At 46.0% G+C, this 15,118-nt stretch overlaps 1 protein-coding gene across 2 annotated transcripts in view; it reads left to right on the top strand.

Annotated features, from left to right (window-relative positions):
• Window positions 1-15,118, top strand: part of RAD54L (RAD54 like) — a 51,009-nt gene that overhangs the window by 7,904 nt on the left and 27,987 nt on the right. Inside the window, exon 2 of one of the 2 annotated variants that reach the window (XM_074545858.1) lies at window positions 14,606-14,692. The exons of the other annotated variant lie outside the window; for it this stretch is intronic. Within the exon in view, the coding sequence (XP_074401959.1) occupies window positions 14,606-14,692 (87 nt within the window). The remainder of the gene's footprint in view (window positions 1-14,605; window positions 14,693-15,118) is intronic. 2 annotated transcript variants of the gene reach the window in all.

The raw sequence follows: 15,118 nt of genomic DNA, 5'->3' as shown, positions 1-15,118 counted from the left end.
CTCCCATCAGAGACACTCTGCAATTGTGTGGCCTTCCTAGGAGATAACGAGGTGATCTTTATCAGCGCTGGAATCAGCTGGGTCTATCCCTCATGGAGATGGAAAAACTGGGCAAACCCTCCCATCTCTCCTGCTGGCCAGCAAAAGCAATTTACACATCGAGTGGGTGGTGTGTGGAGAAGCATCTCTGCCCCTGATACCTCCCTCATGCTGCCAATGGCCTCCACCTCCCTTGGCAGCAGGGTTTCATTTTTCCCTGTTAACCTTATTTTCCCACCAGCATTGTGATATTGAGGTCTCTTATCTCCTGGGGGAAGAGGTGGAAATGCCTTTTCTAAAAGTTTTAGAACTTGGTTTTGGTCAGGTGATCTTGCAGGATGATTTCCCCTCTTGCTTTGTTCCGTGTTGTGATACAAAGCTCCTTCCCCTGTTCCCCAAATGACCAAATATCAACCCTTAAAAGCAATAATCTAAAGACATGAAAATTTTCAGCAGCTATAAATAGGTTTTAACATAGCTTCAACTATTTACACTGGTTTGGCCTTTTGTGTCTGGAGTGGGCAAAAAAAAAAAGATTAAGAAAAAAAAAACAAAAAAACCCCAAAAAACCCTAAAAAACCATCACCAGCAGCAACAAAAACCCAAAAGATGAAAAAAAAACCCCAAAAAACCCCAAAACAAAAAAATCATTAAAAAAACCTCAAAACCCCAAAGCAAATGAACAAACAAACAAAAAACCCCCCAAAAACCACAAAAACCCCCAAACAAAACCAACAAAAAAATCCCAAACAAACAAAACAAAACAAAAAAACCCACAAACCCCCAAGATTGCAAACACCTCATTTTCCTTCAGCTAGAGGAGGATAACTCCTCTCAAGGCCTCCAGCCCCTTTCTCTGCAACAGTTGCACATGAACCTTGCAGGTGGTCTTCTTATCCTCTGGTCCTAACATCTAAGTAAAAATATGGGCAGTGAACAGGAGAGGCCAGCAGGACCAGACCATAGGGATGCTGTGTGTGGAAAGGAACTGTTGTGCTAATGAAAGTCAGCTTTTTATTGCTGTTAGAAGTGTGGAAAGTTGGGAGTTGCTGCACATTCCCTGTGGGGGTGTCTGGGCTTCTGGAGATTGCAGGAGCTCTGGGGAGAGGATCCTGAAAGGGTGGGATTTCTTCTGAAGCTTGGTCAGGAGTTTGGAGCTGGATTTCAGCCCTGCTCCATGGTCCTGGAGAGTTGCACAGGTTGGCAAAGCACTCTTGTGACCTCTCCTGTTGCTGCAAGGAGTTATATTAGGAAAGGACAAAAGAGAGCAGGGAATGTCTCTGAGCCACTGTACAAATCCATGAAGGAGAATCTTGAAGACTGGGTTTTCTCCTCACACCCAAAGTCCTCACCTCCAAAGGCATGGCAGGACTGGGAGAGGCAGCAAGGGTGGCCACAGTGTGTGAGGTGGCTGTGCAAAGGACAAAGGAGGCAAGACTTTAATCTTGGAGCAGAAACATGCTTTAATCTGCCATCTTTTCTCTTTCTCAATGCTCCTAGTATGAAAGCAGATGTGCCTTGATTGAGCAAAACAGGGAGAAAATGGAAGATGCATATCACAGAGCTGATGATAGAACAGTCTCTCTTGCACTGTCCCTTGGGGCTGATTTCCCCAACCTTGCCATGCACCGAGCTCCTCCAGAGAGGCAGGAGATGCTCCCTGCAGCAGTCAGACAGGGAGCTCTCCCTGGCACGTACTCAGCCTGGGAGGGATCTCTGAGTTTGTTCCACCTGGGAGGTGGTGCCTGCCCCCCCGAGCCTGCAGCTGGAATGTTTCAGGCAATGGAGGCCAATTACCTGACACGTCGAGCAATTTGGGAGTGATTTCACGCTCCCTGGGCGTACCAAAGCTGTGCCCGGAGAGCCCGTGCTCTTGGAGCAGGGATGCTAAACATCAAACAGGACTTGAAGTTTCCAGCGTTTAATTTCCCATTTAGCCAAGGCAATTAAAAGCATCACCATGTAAAGTGGAGGATTTTTCTCCTGCATTTTTATTTTGCTGTGTCCTTAAAGAGAGCAGCTCATCCATCCCACTGCAGCAGGAACAAGCCCATCTGCTTGCCCTGTCAAGGACATCTGAATCTCTGCTCTGTATTTTCATAGCCCTGGACTCTAAGAGGATGCCCTAATCCACCTGAAGAACCAGAGTGCAGGCACATCTCCATATGACATGGCTCTTCTGATGCTGGCATAGCCAGCAAGGCAGCAAGGGAAAGAGGATGAGAATGAATTTTGAGAACAGGGCCACTGATTGGGGTGAGAAGGTGGAGCGAGATTCTTCTTGGAGATCCCAAATGAACGGAAGAGTACAATAGATGCAATTTGGTGAAATTTCTGGTGAAATTTCAATTAGACATTAAGAGAGAAATTCACCCTCGGGATGGTCAGACACGTGGGACAGGAAGGTGCTGAGTCTCAGTGGTGAGATATTCAAGCCTTGACTAGACAAAGCTGTCCCTAGCTGGTACAAGAGGGATGCTGGCTGGCCACCTTTGAGCTTTGCTGTCTGGGTTATAGGTCTGAAGGCACAAATTTCTCTCTAAAAAAAGGGAACGGCACTGATGACTGCAAAACTGGTGAGAGGCACCGGGATGGGATGGTGAAGGTGCCCCTGGAGCACCACAGGAATAAGCCAGCCCTCCAGCAGCGGGAGCTGTGCTCCCAGGGCAGCTCATCCCTGCAGCTGCATTCCCTGGTCACTGCTGTTCCACTGGGCACACCCTGGTATTTCCTCTCAGGGCTGGCTCTTGGAGGGCTTTGAAGTGCATTTCCTTCCACTCAGTGATCTCTGGGAGCTCTGGAGGGTGGTGGCAGAGGTGGCTGCATCACTTCATTTGTTCTCCAGTGGGTTTTTAACCAAGTAATTAAGGGTTGTTTTCAGCTGTACCCGAGAATCAACCAGCCAGGCAGAGATAAGGTAATGGCATCACAGCAGGTCCTCCACTGTTATTTCTAGCTATGAATTAATCACAGCCACTGAGGCACTGTGAGGAAGTGCATTGATCATTTGCTACAACAATAAGAATTTCAACCAGTTATGCTCTTTTCCTCTCTAGAAATACTTTGGAAACTGCTGACTTAATGAGCACGAGTCCAGGCTCTTCCCAGAACACTAATAGCATCCATTAAGAAAGAAAAAAAAAATCCAGCCCTTTATTTTGCGGCTGCTGAAAAGCCTGTTGCTGTTAACTGCCCATGTCTGGGGTCTGCTGAGGGAGACTGAACTCTCCAATTCACAGGAGGATCCAAGCTGTTCCCTCAGAGAGACTGGGAAAGATTAAAAGCAGCTGAAAGCAAACCATGCTGGCTTGATGAATGGCATTTGGATGCTGTCAAGTTGTGGCTGCTGGCATTGTCCTCCTTGAGAGCTGTAGCATGAGCCTCCTAAAAACCAGTGCCTGGGGTAAAGCCTTGAGGAGTCTCAGGGTGAGATAAGGATCCCACCCTGCCTTTTTACTTAAGAGCTTTGCACTGATGAGATTCCAAATTGAGAAAAGGTAGTCAGATGATCCCAAAAGACTCAGAGGAAAAAAAAAAAAAAAAAGAGCAAAGTGGATTATTATGTTTCGAAGCCAAGCATGTGCTTTTTGAACCTTTGAATTTCACTGCCTGGGGTGAGGGAAGAGGGTCAACTCAAGACTGGTCATTCCAGAGAACGACAAGCCTGTACCTTGGGACTTAAATACAAAATATTGTTAATTCAATCATCACTGCCCTCAGGGATGGTCTCCATGGCTGGGATGCTGTGAATGTGTATGAGGGCAGGATTTGTCACTCCTGCTTTCCAGAAAAGCAGCAGTGATGGTGCTGAGCCAACAGCCCGACCGGCATCCCAACAGGAATGACCCCAGTGTGTGCTCAGCACCTCACACCATCCCTGCCACACTCCTGGGAAGGGTGGCACAGCTGTGAGTGACAACAGGGACAGTCTGGCTGGACCAGAATCCTCTCCAGATGGCTGCTGTCACATGTTTATATCCTCATGTGGCTTCCAAGCAATAAGAGTGATTAAACACAACTGGAAAAGCCACATTTAACAGTGGCTCCCTCATCCCTAAGTGGGTACTTGAGAAAAAAGTTCATGCTGTTAAGGGATGTTTTGGGCAAGTTTTTTCCCATGTGCAGGAAGGGTGATCTACTCAAAACAAGGAACAGATTCAGGAAATCAAAGCTCAGTTCTGTGCAGACTCTCTAGCCCTTACTGGAATTATCAAATCCCAGAGTTTAAGGCTCTGGCCTTGATTATGGACTTGGTAAAGCAGAGCTAGCAATGTGTGGTTTGTGTATTTACACTGCAAACACTTCCATATCAAGATTACCTCCTAGCTTGTCCAGCTGGGAATTGTTGGTCTAATTTTCAGATGGAAAATGGGCACATGCATTTTGTAGCAAACAGTGAAGAGAATTCCCATATATCCCTAATGACTCAAATAGCCAGGATTATTCACTCAGGTTTTCCACCCAAACAAACAGAGGAAACAGCTGTCACAACTAAAACACCTTTCAAGAGCTCAGAAAAACTTTCCAAGCATGGGCTCATTGGAAAGCAGAACACTGGCTTTTGTTATACTACCAAACTACTTAACCCTCAACACGGGTCAAATAATAGATTTCCTTTAGATACTCTGATATATTTTATTTTATTTTTTGACAGTTAAACTTTATCTGAACTTTTAATTTACAAATTAAATTAATTGAGTTGAAAAGATGAATAATTTTTTTAAAAGCTGATGTATGAAACTGTACTTTTCTTTATTTCTACAGCCATATAAAGAAAGAATGTGGAATGAATGTTGAATAATCTGCCTTATTTACCAGACAGTGGAACCCAGGAAATTCCTTCACACTCAAGTGGCAAATATTTAAATAGTGGTTTCACCAGCAAAGAGCCCCTGGGTCAGAAAGGACTTTCTTGGTTTATTTATTTGTTAATAGTTTTCTTTTATTGAACACAGCTGTTCAGAGAAAAAGGGAGAAAACATAGCAACACTAAAGAGGGAGCTGCCCAGACATCCCAGGAGAATCCAGACTTAGAAACCTTCTTTTATCACCAAACAGTAGGGATTCAGATGAGAAACACAGAAATTAGTGCTTAGAAGTTCTTCTGCTTGAGCTTAATGTCTGTTCTCCAGAGATGCACAAAGATGTTTGAGTTAGAAATAGGTCAAATTAAAATTAAAAAATAAGAATTTTCCTGGCCAATCCAAGATAAAGCAAATCACAAATAATAGCATTTTCTTGCATAGTGTTTTTATATACAAAATGGTGGGAGAGAAGCCTCAATAATCTTGAGTAGCACAAAGAAATGGCAATTAATAAATATATCATGCTCCTCACATCGAAAAATAAAGGGTACCAGTGAGAATAAGAGGATTTGAGACAGGCAAAAAAAAAAAAAGTTTCCCCACATAATTTGGTGATGAATGTCATTGCTTCAGGCAAAAATGTAATAGATCCAAAACCAGCCTGAAGTTTTCATGGGAGAAGCACCAGGGCCTGTTAATAGCCATGTGTCAACGTCCATTTCAGGAGTCCATCAGTCATGGACTGCTGAAAGAAGTCAAACTGCTTGAAAGAAGGAAGGAGTTCCAAGGAAAAATCACTCCAAACTTGAAAGTTTTTTATTTTAAACAGCTTCCTGCTAGAATTCCCTACCGGTGCCAGATACAGGTGCAAGATCATATGGGCTTATGGTAATCTTTTTTTGGTGTATGCTTTTCATTGGCAATGTCTGAATTCCTACCCATGACAGCTTTTCCTTCCACTAGACTGGGATTTCTCACCAGCATGTGGCTGGTCCAATGCCAGGAGGAACAGGCTCAGCCCACCAAGCCTTTGCAAGCCCAGGCCCCCAGGATGCAGTTTGACTTTGAAATCATCAACACTGAGCTGAGTTCTTCCTGGTGACCAAACCAGGTTTTGCCCAAAGCCTGTGCTCAAACATTTTTCAGTCCTGACAAGACCAGGAACTTGGATTTTCTTTCAATTAGGAGACAAAGAAGTGCCCGAGCACTTTGTTCACATAACCAGGTACCACCGGCTTCTAAATGCCACCTTGGAACCAACCCGGCTCCTCTCTGGCTTGGCCATGTTATCCAGCTCCCCGTTGAAGGACCCAGGGATACTGAGGCCATTCTCCTTGAGTTTGCTCTTCCCCTTTATCTCCCCTCTGCTAAAGATATGCTCCCCGTGTCTTATTTGCATTTGTCTGCCTTCATCTCCCAGCCACTGGCTCTTGTTCCGGCTTTCTCTGATAGATTAAAAAGCTCTTTAGAAACTGGTGTTTTCTTCTGCTGACGGCACTTAGGCACTGTAATCAAATCACCTCTTGACCTCCTTTCTGATAAGCTAAATAGACTCTTTCAAGGTCTTGTTGAAATTTTTTCTGTTGCTCTCAGATTATTTGCAAGCTCTCTCCTGCAGCACTCAGCCTGTATGCAGCACTCCCGGCCTCCTCCTAGGATAGGGAGGTGGAATAGGTTCTTTTTTTAAGAAATGGGAAAAGTTATGGCATAGCTGAGGCTTTGGCTTGGGGTCTGACTTTTCTACAAGGGCATCTACCTGCCCACAGCCTACCTGATACCCATGGCATGCTCCTCCTTTATCCACACATGCCCAAATTCCCCCTTCATAAAATGACTTCTCCTATTTAGGGTACAAATGGTCTGATCACATGTCAGCCCCAATTCCCAGGCAGGAATACTTCTCTTCACCTGGAGCACTCAACACCCACTGAACAGACCTGCCAAAGTGTTTCTTGTGGATTTGGGACAAAGCTGTGCCCCAGCACATCTGGTGCTTGCTGCTCCTCTCTCCACTGACCCCTTCCAAGAGCACATCTTCCTCTCTTCTCCTGCACCCTTCACTGCTTCAACCCCTTATGGGCCTCCTTCTCCTCAGGACACAACAGCAGCCTCCTCACCCTGCCCATGTCCCTTGCAGAGGTGCCTCCCTCCCTCAGTGCCCTTCCTTTGCCGCAGGATGACCAAGCATCTTCTCTGCAGCATTATGAGGACTGCAGGATATGGGAGATGCTGCCTTTTGCAGCCAGATGTTGTCAGCCTGTAGTTATTAGAGATCCTCCAGTGCTCCCACAGCCTCTACATTTTTTCATTGATGAAGCAACGAGCTCCAGATTTGAAGCCCATCCTAAGTGTGTCAGACTTGGAATGACTCCACCAGCTTTTCCCACTGCTCAGAGGCATTCAAAAGATATTTAATTAAACCCACATAAGATTGCTGTTAGCAAGCTTTCTCCAATTAGCAAGGTGGAGAGGACTACGTGTCATGGGGGGAAATGAGCAGACATGAAATGGTTTTGTTGCCTGTGCCTTCCTCAGTGTCAGATTAATTGGCACTTTTCTTCCAATTTGAGGCAGAGCTCTGGGTGCACACGGGTCACAGCATCGCAGAGCAATCCCATCCCATTTTGTAGTTTCCTCTCTCTCTCAGTATGATTGAAAATTTCCTTAGGCATTTGAATCATGTTGTGCTCTGTCTGCCGGAGGAAAAAAATAAAAGGAAAATTAGTGGTGCTCAGACTGATCCTAGGCAGGGTTCTTTCAGGATCTCCACTCTCCTCTTCCTTTACCCATCTGTGTGCAAGTTGGCTTTTTGTGCTCTTTGAACATATGCCCCAAACCACAACTGGTTGAAATCAACCTCAAATGAACTTGCAGTCGCTCAGGCCCTCCCTGTATGAAACAAGTTGAATTAGTCAGAGGGTGCACCCTGACTGAGAATCTGCCTCTGTGTTTGTCACTATGAACTTGCAGGGATCAGCTGCAAGGAGAATTGCTTCTTCAAAAGCAGTACCAAGAGATTTGTCCTGTGATCCCAAGGACCTGCTGGCCCTCAGGATGTGTGTGACACTCATTTAAGTCTTTCCCACAGCCTGGTGCTGTGTCCCAGTTGGGGCTGAGTTTGTATCCTTGGAACTCCTGTCCTAAGGGTGTTGACAATCAGCTCCACTTTTCCTCCCACAGTCACAGTCCCAATAACAACAAATTCTCTTCTATCAAAGCAGGGCACCAGGCTTTGTTTATTATTTGGAAATTGAAAACCAGACCTGCCTCGATGTGCGAGCCCGCGATGGGGACATGCTGCTATGACAACAACATGAGACTGAATCATCCAGACAGACAAGACACACATAATTGTGTGATCACCTGTTCCCACTTGTTCAAAGGGAATTTTATTAGTGCTGCTGAAGGTACATTAGTGAACAAAGCATAAAACATCCACACATCAGCTGGGGCTCAGCTAATCGATGCAAGCATGGCCTGAGCCTTGTGCCTCACTGTTTCTGCCACTCAGCATTTCACAGGATCCAGAATAGAATTTACAGAAACCTGTGTCTACATGTGAGGGATCAAGAAAAACTCAGTTTCTACTAATATGAAACATTTATACCCCTTGTGTTCTGTTGAGAACATTGGAGTTTGGACTGTAGGATATTTGTGGTCAGTGAAGGGACAGTCTGGATCCAGGAGGATGGTTAGAGAATGGGCATGACTGTTTTTAACATTAAAAATCCCAAACCAACAATAATTAAGAATGGTAGGTGGAAGAGGAAAGATGGTCTGCTGTACTGCAGACAAACAGGAATATGCAGGGTCATCATTCACTCAGCCATACATATAAATCTGAATGTGCTTGTGCTGTGCAGGCGCATCAACCACAGCATCCATTTCCAGCTGCTGAGAGCACAGTTCCACTTGTTTCCTTGCTCCCTTGTTCCTCCTAACATGAGGGTGCCAAAATTACAATTCCAATCATAGGGTTGGCTTTGTGTGTCCTTTCTAAAGCCATATAACCCCTGGGCAGCACAAAAAAATGGCTTAATGTCAGTTCCAGAATACCCTAAGTGGGAGTGTCTGGTGCTTCTTTTTAATGATCTGTCTTTTCCAGATCTGTTGGTGGTTTTGCTTCCTTAAATCTTTCATACCTTAATCTTGTTCACTCAGAAGACTCTAGCAGGTATAAAGAGCAGGTCAAGTGGAAAAAAAAAAGCCCATTGTGTTTATTAATCACACTCTCTTTGACACAGTGGTCAAAACATTCATAAGGAAATTTTTCCCCAAGCCTTTTGTCAAGATTTCAACACACAGTGACAAAAAAAGCAATTTCAATAGGGTATTTACAGCATTTGAAGATTTTCTACCAGGAGAATCAATGGCATTTTTACAAGAGTCAGGGAATTTTCTGCCAGTGGTCTGTTCTGATAGTGCCCAAATAAATATCAGTCAAATTTCCCCAGGAGCTGACAGGGGGCATTGTTGGCAGCAGCAATAAGACCTGAGATGTGGATATTTCCTCTGTAGATAATGCACATGCATGAGTGTCTCACTGAGAACATTTCCATCTGCTCCATGGTGAGCAGAAAATGTGGGTATTCCACGAGAACCATGCTGAGACCACTCAATCAACCACTAATAAAACCAGCCCTGGAGTAATCTGAAAACAAGAGGCTCAGATGCACAGACATGAAACATTGCTGGATGAGCCTGTGCTTTGTACAAACCAGGGCCACCCCAGTGACAGAGCACACTGTGAAGAGCAGCATCTCTCCCACCTGCCCCTGGATGTGGCACCAAGGCTTAGCCAGGTGTGAGGAGGCACTGCTTGAAAATCAGCTTCAAAAGGCATTGAGGAAGGAAAAAAGTCCCAGGAGGGAGAATAGTGCAGCATAACAACAGATTTATAGACAAAAGCAAGACCTCTGTGTTGAACAGAGAGTGAAAACTGTCTGAAGGACCATTCCAGGGTGTGCTCATCATCAGCACAAGGTCTAGCTGGAGTCCAGCAGGTAACAGTGTGTCCCAGGGGTCAGTACTGGACCCAGTTCTCTTCAACATCTTTATTAATGGTGTGGATGATGGGGTAAGAATGCCAGTCTGCTTATCCTCAGTAAGTTTGCTGATCATACAAGACAGGAGAACTGACTGATACACCTGAGGTCCTGCTGCCATCCAGAGGGACCTTGACATGCCAGAGAAATGGGCTGACAGGAACCTCGTGAAGTTCAGCAAGAATGAAAAGTCCTGCACCTGAGGAACTGCCCCAGACACCACCAGTACACTCTGGTGGTTCAGCACTGGTACAGGTTGCTCAGAGTAGAGTCTCCATCCTTGGAGATATTAAAAAATTGACTGGACATGGTCCTGGGCAAACAATTCTAGGTGTCCCTGCTTGAGCCATGCAGACCAGCTGACCATCAGGCCCTGACAGCCTCAACCATTCTGTAACACTGCCATTCTGAGGAGATTTTAAAGGGGAGGTTAAACAAATTGTGTTCAGACTCTTTTGGGAGGATGGACTAACCTTGTGAAGGCTCTCCCAGTCCTGCCTGGGTTCTGGCTGGGGTTGAGGGATCTTCATGTTGGAAAAGAAATGAAATTTAGCAAAATGTTTTATTATAGTTTAGTTATGAGTTTTGTGTGAATTGGTTTGTAAAAATAATTTTGTAGCCGTTGATATTATGTGATTGAGTTTTGTGTAACCCTGGCAAGTAGCTTTAGAAACCTAATAAACATTAAGCCAGGGTAGGAGAGTAAGAAGACTAACCGGTTTGGGGATAGCATACAATAGGACAGGTAGAAGATTTATGATTTTGCTCGTGAACTAGGGAATGTATTACAAGGGTCCGTAGTTTGGCGAAGGGCCACTGTTTCTTGGAGACTTTGCGAAGGGCCACTGTTTCTTGGAGACTTTGTTATGAATTGCTTGTGTATAAAAGGAAAACACCCATGTGTGAATTTTGGGGTTCTGTTTTTGGGGACGCTAGTCCGCAGGCCCCCGGGCCCTTCAATAAAGCGCCGCACAAAACTTATCCGAGTTTTGTGTCCTTTATCATTCGGGCAACATTCACACCAGGTCTACACCAGCTGGCAGTGTCTCTGACTGCCCCCAGCCCACATCGAGCAGCTGTGTTTCCTCAGTGACGCTGTGCTGTTAACAGGAACCCTCAAGAACAGATGGTGGTAGAAGATTTTTATTTAAGAATAGGGGAAATCTTGACTGCTTTGTTAATATTCTAACTGAAAGCTGTGTGGGGAAAAAAAAAAAAAACAAAAAAACATTGCACTCTCTGATTTTGGGTTTTCTGCAACTCCATCTCCAGTCAGAAGATTGTGATGTTGCTGCACAGCTACAGAAGAAGAGGGGCACCTGTGGGCACGGCTGTCATCTCTTGGCATGTTTTTGGTGCTACAGGTTTGAGTTAGAGAGACAAATTCTCAAGAAAAAGACATGAAGTAATCCTATGACCTTTCACTGCTTAGAAATCTGGGGATGCCTTTTGATGGCATCCTCTTGCCACAGGTGAGGCAACCTTGTGCCTTAGCCCTTAAGCTCAGTTTTCTTTCAGAGTCTGGCAGATGGATTTCATTATTTGGAAAGGTCTGAATAAGCTGCAGAGAAGGAATGTCCTGCAGATCTCTGCCTTGAACCCTTCTCCTGTCAAACAAAATGCAGGAGATGGACACAGAGTGAAGTGTGGGGGTGGCTGTCATTCTGCCACGTCGTGTCATCAGTCGTCTCCTCTCCCCACCAGCCTGACCTGGGGAAGATGGATCCTGAAGAGAGCCAGGGGAACACACACATGCAGCAGAGAACAGAAATAACCTAACCTGGCAGAAAGCAGGCAGGCTGTCACACCTCCAAGGGGAAAACTTATACAGCCTCTTGCTTCTGTTTCAAAATCAATTTCAAGCTGGTTCCACAAGAGAAATGGCATAAAGGGCATTAGATCTGGCAAGAGAGGCTGCTGTTCCCAGGATGATGTATGGGAGATGAGTACAATTACCTGCATGCCTAAAGCTGGTACACAGCCTTTTAGGTTCAGCAGACTCTGGCTGTCCTTTCCCATCAGCAGGAAGATGAAAACAAAGTCTCCAAAGCCTCTTATGGGGCTGGGCTTGTCTCTGCTCCTGCTATGTTGGAGAACAGAACAAGGAGCAGCAGTGGCAGCTACTCAGCAAGGACCATCTGTAATGCTGTACCAAAGATGATCTGTCTGTGTACAGTCATTTAGGGGAACCTCTTGTGCAGCAGCAACACAGTGCCATGGCTGCTCTGCCACTCTTCCCTGCGCCTGCATCTCCCCTTCCCTTCTGCACCTAATGAGAGAAGCAAAGCAGAAACCACAAGACTAATTCCTACACACACCTTCTTGCAGATGCCACCTTCTTTCCTGGTGGTGGAAAGGCTCACCTGGAGTTGGCATGGACAGTGGGACCATCATGAGCTCGTGGGGAAAGAGATGCTGAAGTCTTGGCACCATCCACTCTGCCAGTATTTAGAGGGCCTCCCCAGAGAATAGGACACCTACTCAGGCATTGTGTGATCCTCACACAGTTGGATGTGCAGCAGGTAGGACATGATAAAACAACTGAACAACCCTGGATTTAATTTCTGTGAAAGAAGGAGACATAGGTAAGCAATGGTTGTCCCCATGAGCAGCAAGGGCTTTGCATTGGCTTCTTCTCTCTGCTTTTGTTTGGAGGTCAAATCCAATAGGAAATACCAGAAGGTGGAAGTTGTCTCCAACTGGAGGCTCTGGTTTTTCTCAGACTGACAAAAGCTTGGAGATCTACAGCCCGTTTGGGACAGATGGGGCTCATGGTGTCTCATGTTATTTGGTGAAATTAATGAAGTCTAATTTTATTTTTTCTTTTGAAAATTGAAATGACTTGGGAAAACAGTATCCTGTGTCTCGTGGCTACAGGCAGCTCTCCTGAATAAGCTATTGTCAGGCCTCAGAGATGTGAGTCACAGCATCTTTAATCTCTGGGCGGGAGCATTCTCCATGGCTTTCATGCTTTGGAATAAATCTTCAGAGATGTTCCCAAATTAAGCACGATTCCTTTCTAATCTCCTTGCACTTCTTCCTCTCCCCATTTTATCAGCCAGGCTCAAACACATTTCACATGGCCTACTTCGAAGCAAACTGATTAATGTGATCGCTTCAGGTTTTAGGAGGGATCAGTGCTTACAGCACGGGAAAGGGCTCCTGCTGCTGCTGGCAGCCCCAGCTCCGCAGTGGCTTGGGTGGCTCAGAGGGATCTGCCTGTGAGCAGAGCTGACAGCAGAGGCTGGAATCACAGACTCACACGGGCACCTTCCCAAGTCCAGCAGGACTCGGTGTCCAGGCAATTCCCTGAGCCCTCAAGGATGAGAAGCAGCATCATGCTGTATAATGTGGCTGGTGCCTCCTGGGCTTGGGGAGAAGGAGGGAGGAGCTGCGGGCCTGCAGAAGGGATGTGCTGTGCTGCCCAGGGGCACCGCTTCCCTTGCCAGGTACCACAACCTCCGCCTGCTCCTTCAGCCAGGGGCCACTGAGCAGAGGATTGCAGCTCGTGCTGCTCTGCTGCAGCTGGCACACATCTGGTGCAGAACAGAGGGTTTGGGTCTGCATCCCTGCCACCTGTGATTCAGGCCTAGCTGTGGGGTGTGAAAAGCTTGAGTTGGGAAGCAGTTGTCTGAATGTCAGTCAGGATAGAAAGGGATGCTGGAACAGGGTGGTGAAATGCTTTGGAAAAACACTGACTGTGGATCCATATGAGTGTATTGATGTTGCTCACAGAGAGAAAACTGCTCCTCTCGGCTTTTGTGAATCAATTTTTCTGATAAAAGATGCAATCTCTCTCTGCCAACCTGCCCGTGTTTGGCTCATGCAGGTCATCCTCTGTTGTCTGACAGAGGGGCTGCTTGCCTGCGGTGTCCTTGGACAGCCCCCAAGAGCTCACAGCCCACACAGACAAAATCTGTGCAGTGATCAGCTGTGTTTTACAGACAAGGAGCTAGAGATGGAAGAGCCAGGAAGGAAGGATTCTCCCTCTGCAACTGCAGTTTTGAAGCAACAGAATCCTGAATCCAGGGCTACATTTGCCTGGGGCTGGGAGTCTCAGAAGTATAAGTGGCCTTTGATTTGCCACCAGCTTCAGAGTGGGACAGGCTACAGTTTCTGAAGGTGAATTAAATAATAACTAAAATGTTGAAGTAAAAAACCAGTACATCTTGATGGGTAATACCAAATGGGACATTGCGTGTGGGAAGCTGAACCTCATGGAGCACCACAGAACTCATGAAGCAGAGTAAATATTGATGGCAGAGGGGATAGGAGGAACACAACTAAGCAGAAGAAAAAGTGTTTTGAAGGAGTGGGGCTCCTGACACTGCTTGTTTCCTGCAGAGTCTCTGCCTTGAGCAGAGCAGGGTGATGAGGAGCCCTGGAGCTCCTGCCTTTGCAGTCTGGCCCAAATGCCTACAGTCTTGTGCATTCCTTTTTCCTTGATTGACATGAGTGAAGGACCCTCGTGCTTCAGTGAGTGTATAATGGCTGCCTTGATGTCATTTATTGGAGCTTTGGAATAGCTGTGCTTTCTAATTACTTCTTCCCACCTGCCTGAAGAGCACCTTTTGCTTTCAGATTAACTTCTTGCTGTCTCTTTGAACTTGTGCCTCTGTACTCCAGGCACCCTGGGTTTTGTGAGATCAAGGCAGGCTTGGTTAAGGTAAAAGGCAAGTAGTGATCAAGGTGGTTTTTATTTCCTTTCCTGCACAGAGACGTGCCAGGTTTGCTGATCAGACTGTGTGTGGCACAATCAGAGCCCTTGTGCCTTCAAAGGGACCCTCCAAGAAGAACAAGTCGGTGAGTGGCCTTTGAAGGGGAAAAGCCTTCTTCCTAATCTTCAGAGGGGCATCAGCAGTGTCCAGCATGAGCATCCACATGCACTGCACATCTCTCCTGGATGTGTGCAGTGGCTTCTTTGCTCCTGCAAGCAGAGAGGTCTGGGGGCTGTGTGATAGTGCCTCCTGTGTGAGTGAGTGACCTTTTCAATTCAAGCTGCAAGGGCTGATTTGCTGCAGACACTTAAATGTCCTGGATAGAAATGCCAATGTCCAGATCCAGACCACTACATAGTGGGATGGTGGTTTGACTGAGTTTAAATTGGCAAAAAATCACATTGTTCTTACTGAATATGGATTCAATGGAGCTTTTAAAATGCCAAATCACTGTAGTTTAGTTGTGTCATGAAGGTAAGTCCTAAGGTTTTCCTGAATACACATAAGACAT

Source organism: Zonotrichia albicollis, chromosome 8, assembly GCF_047830755.1.
Source record: "Zonotrichia albicollis isolate bZonAlb1 chromosome 8, bZonAlb1.hap1, whole genome shotgun sequence".
Lineage (NCBI taxonomy): Eukaryota > Metazoa > Chordata > Aves > Passeriformes > Passerellidae > Zonotrichia > Zonotrichia albicollis.
This window is presented reverse-complemented; position numbering and strand designations above follow the sequence as displayed.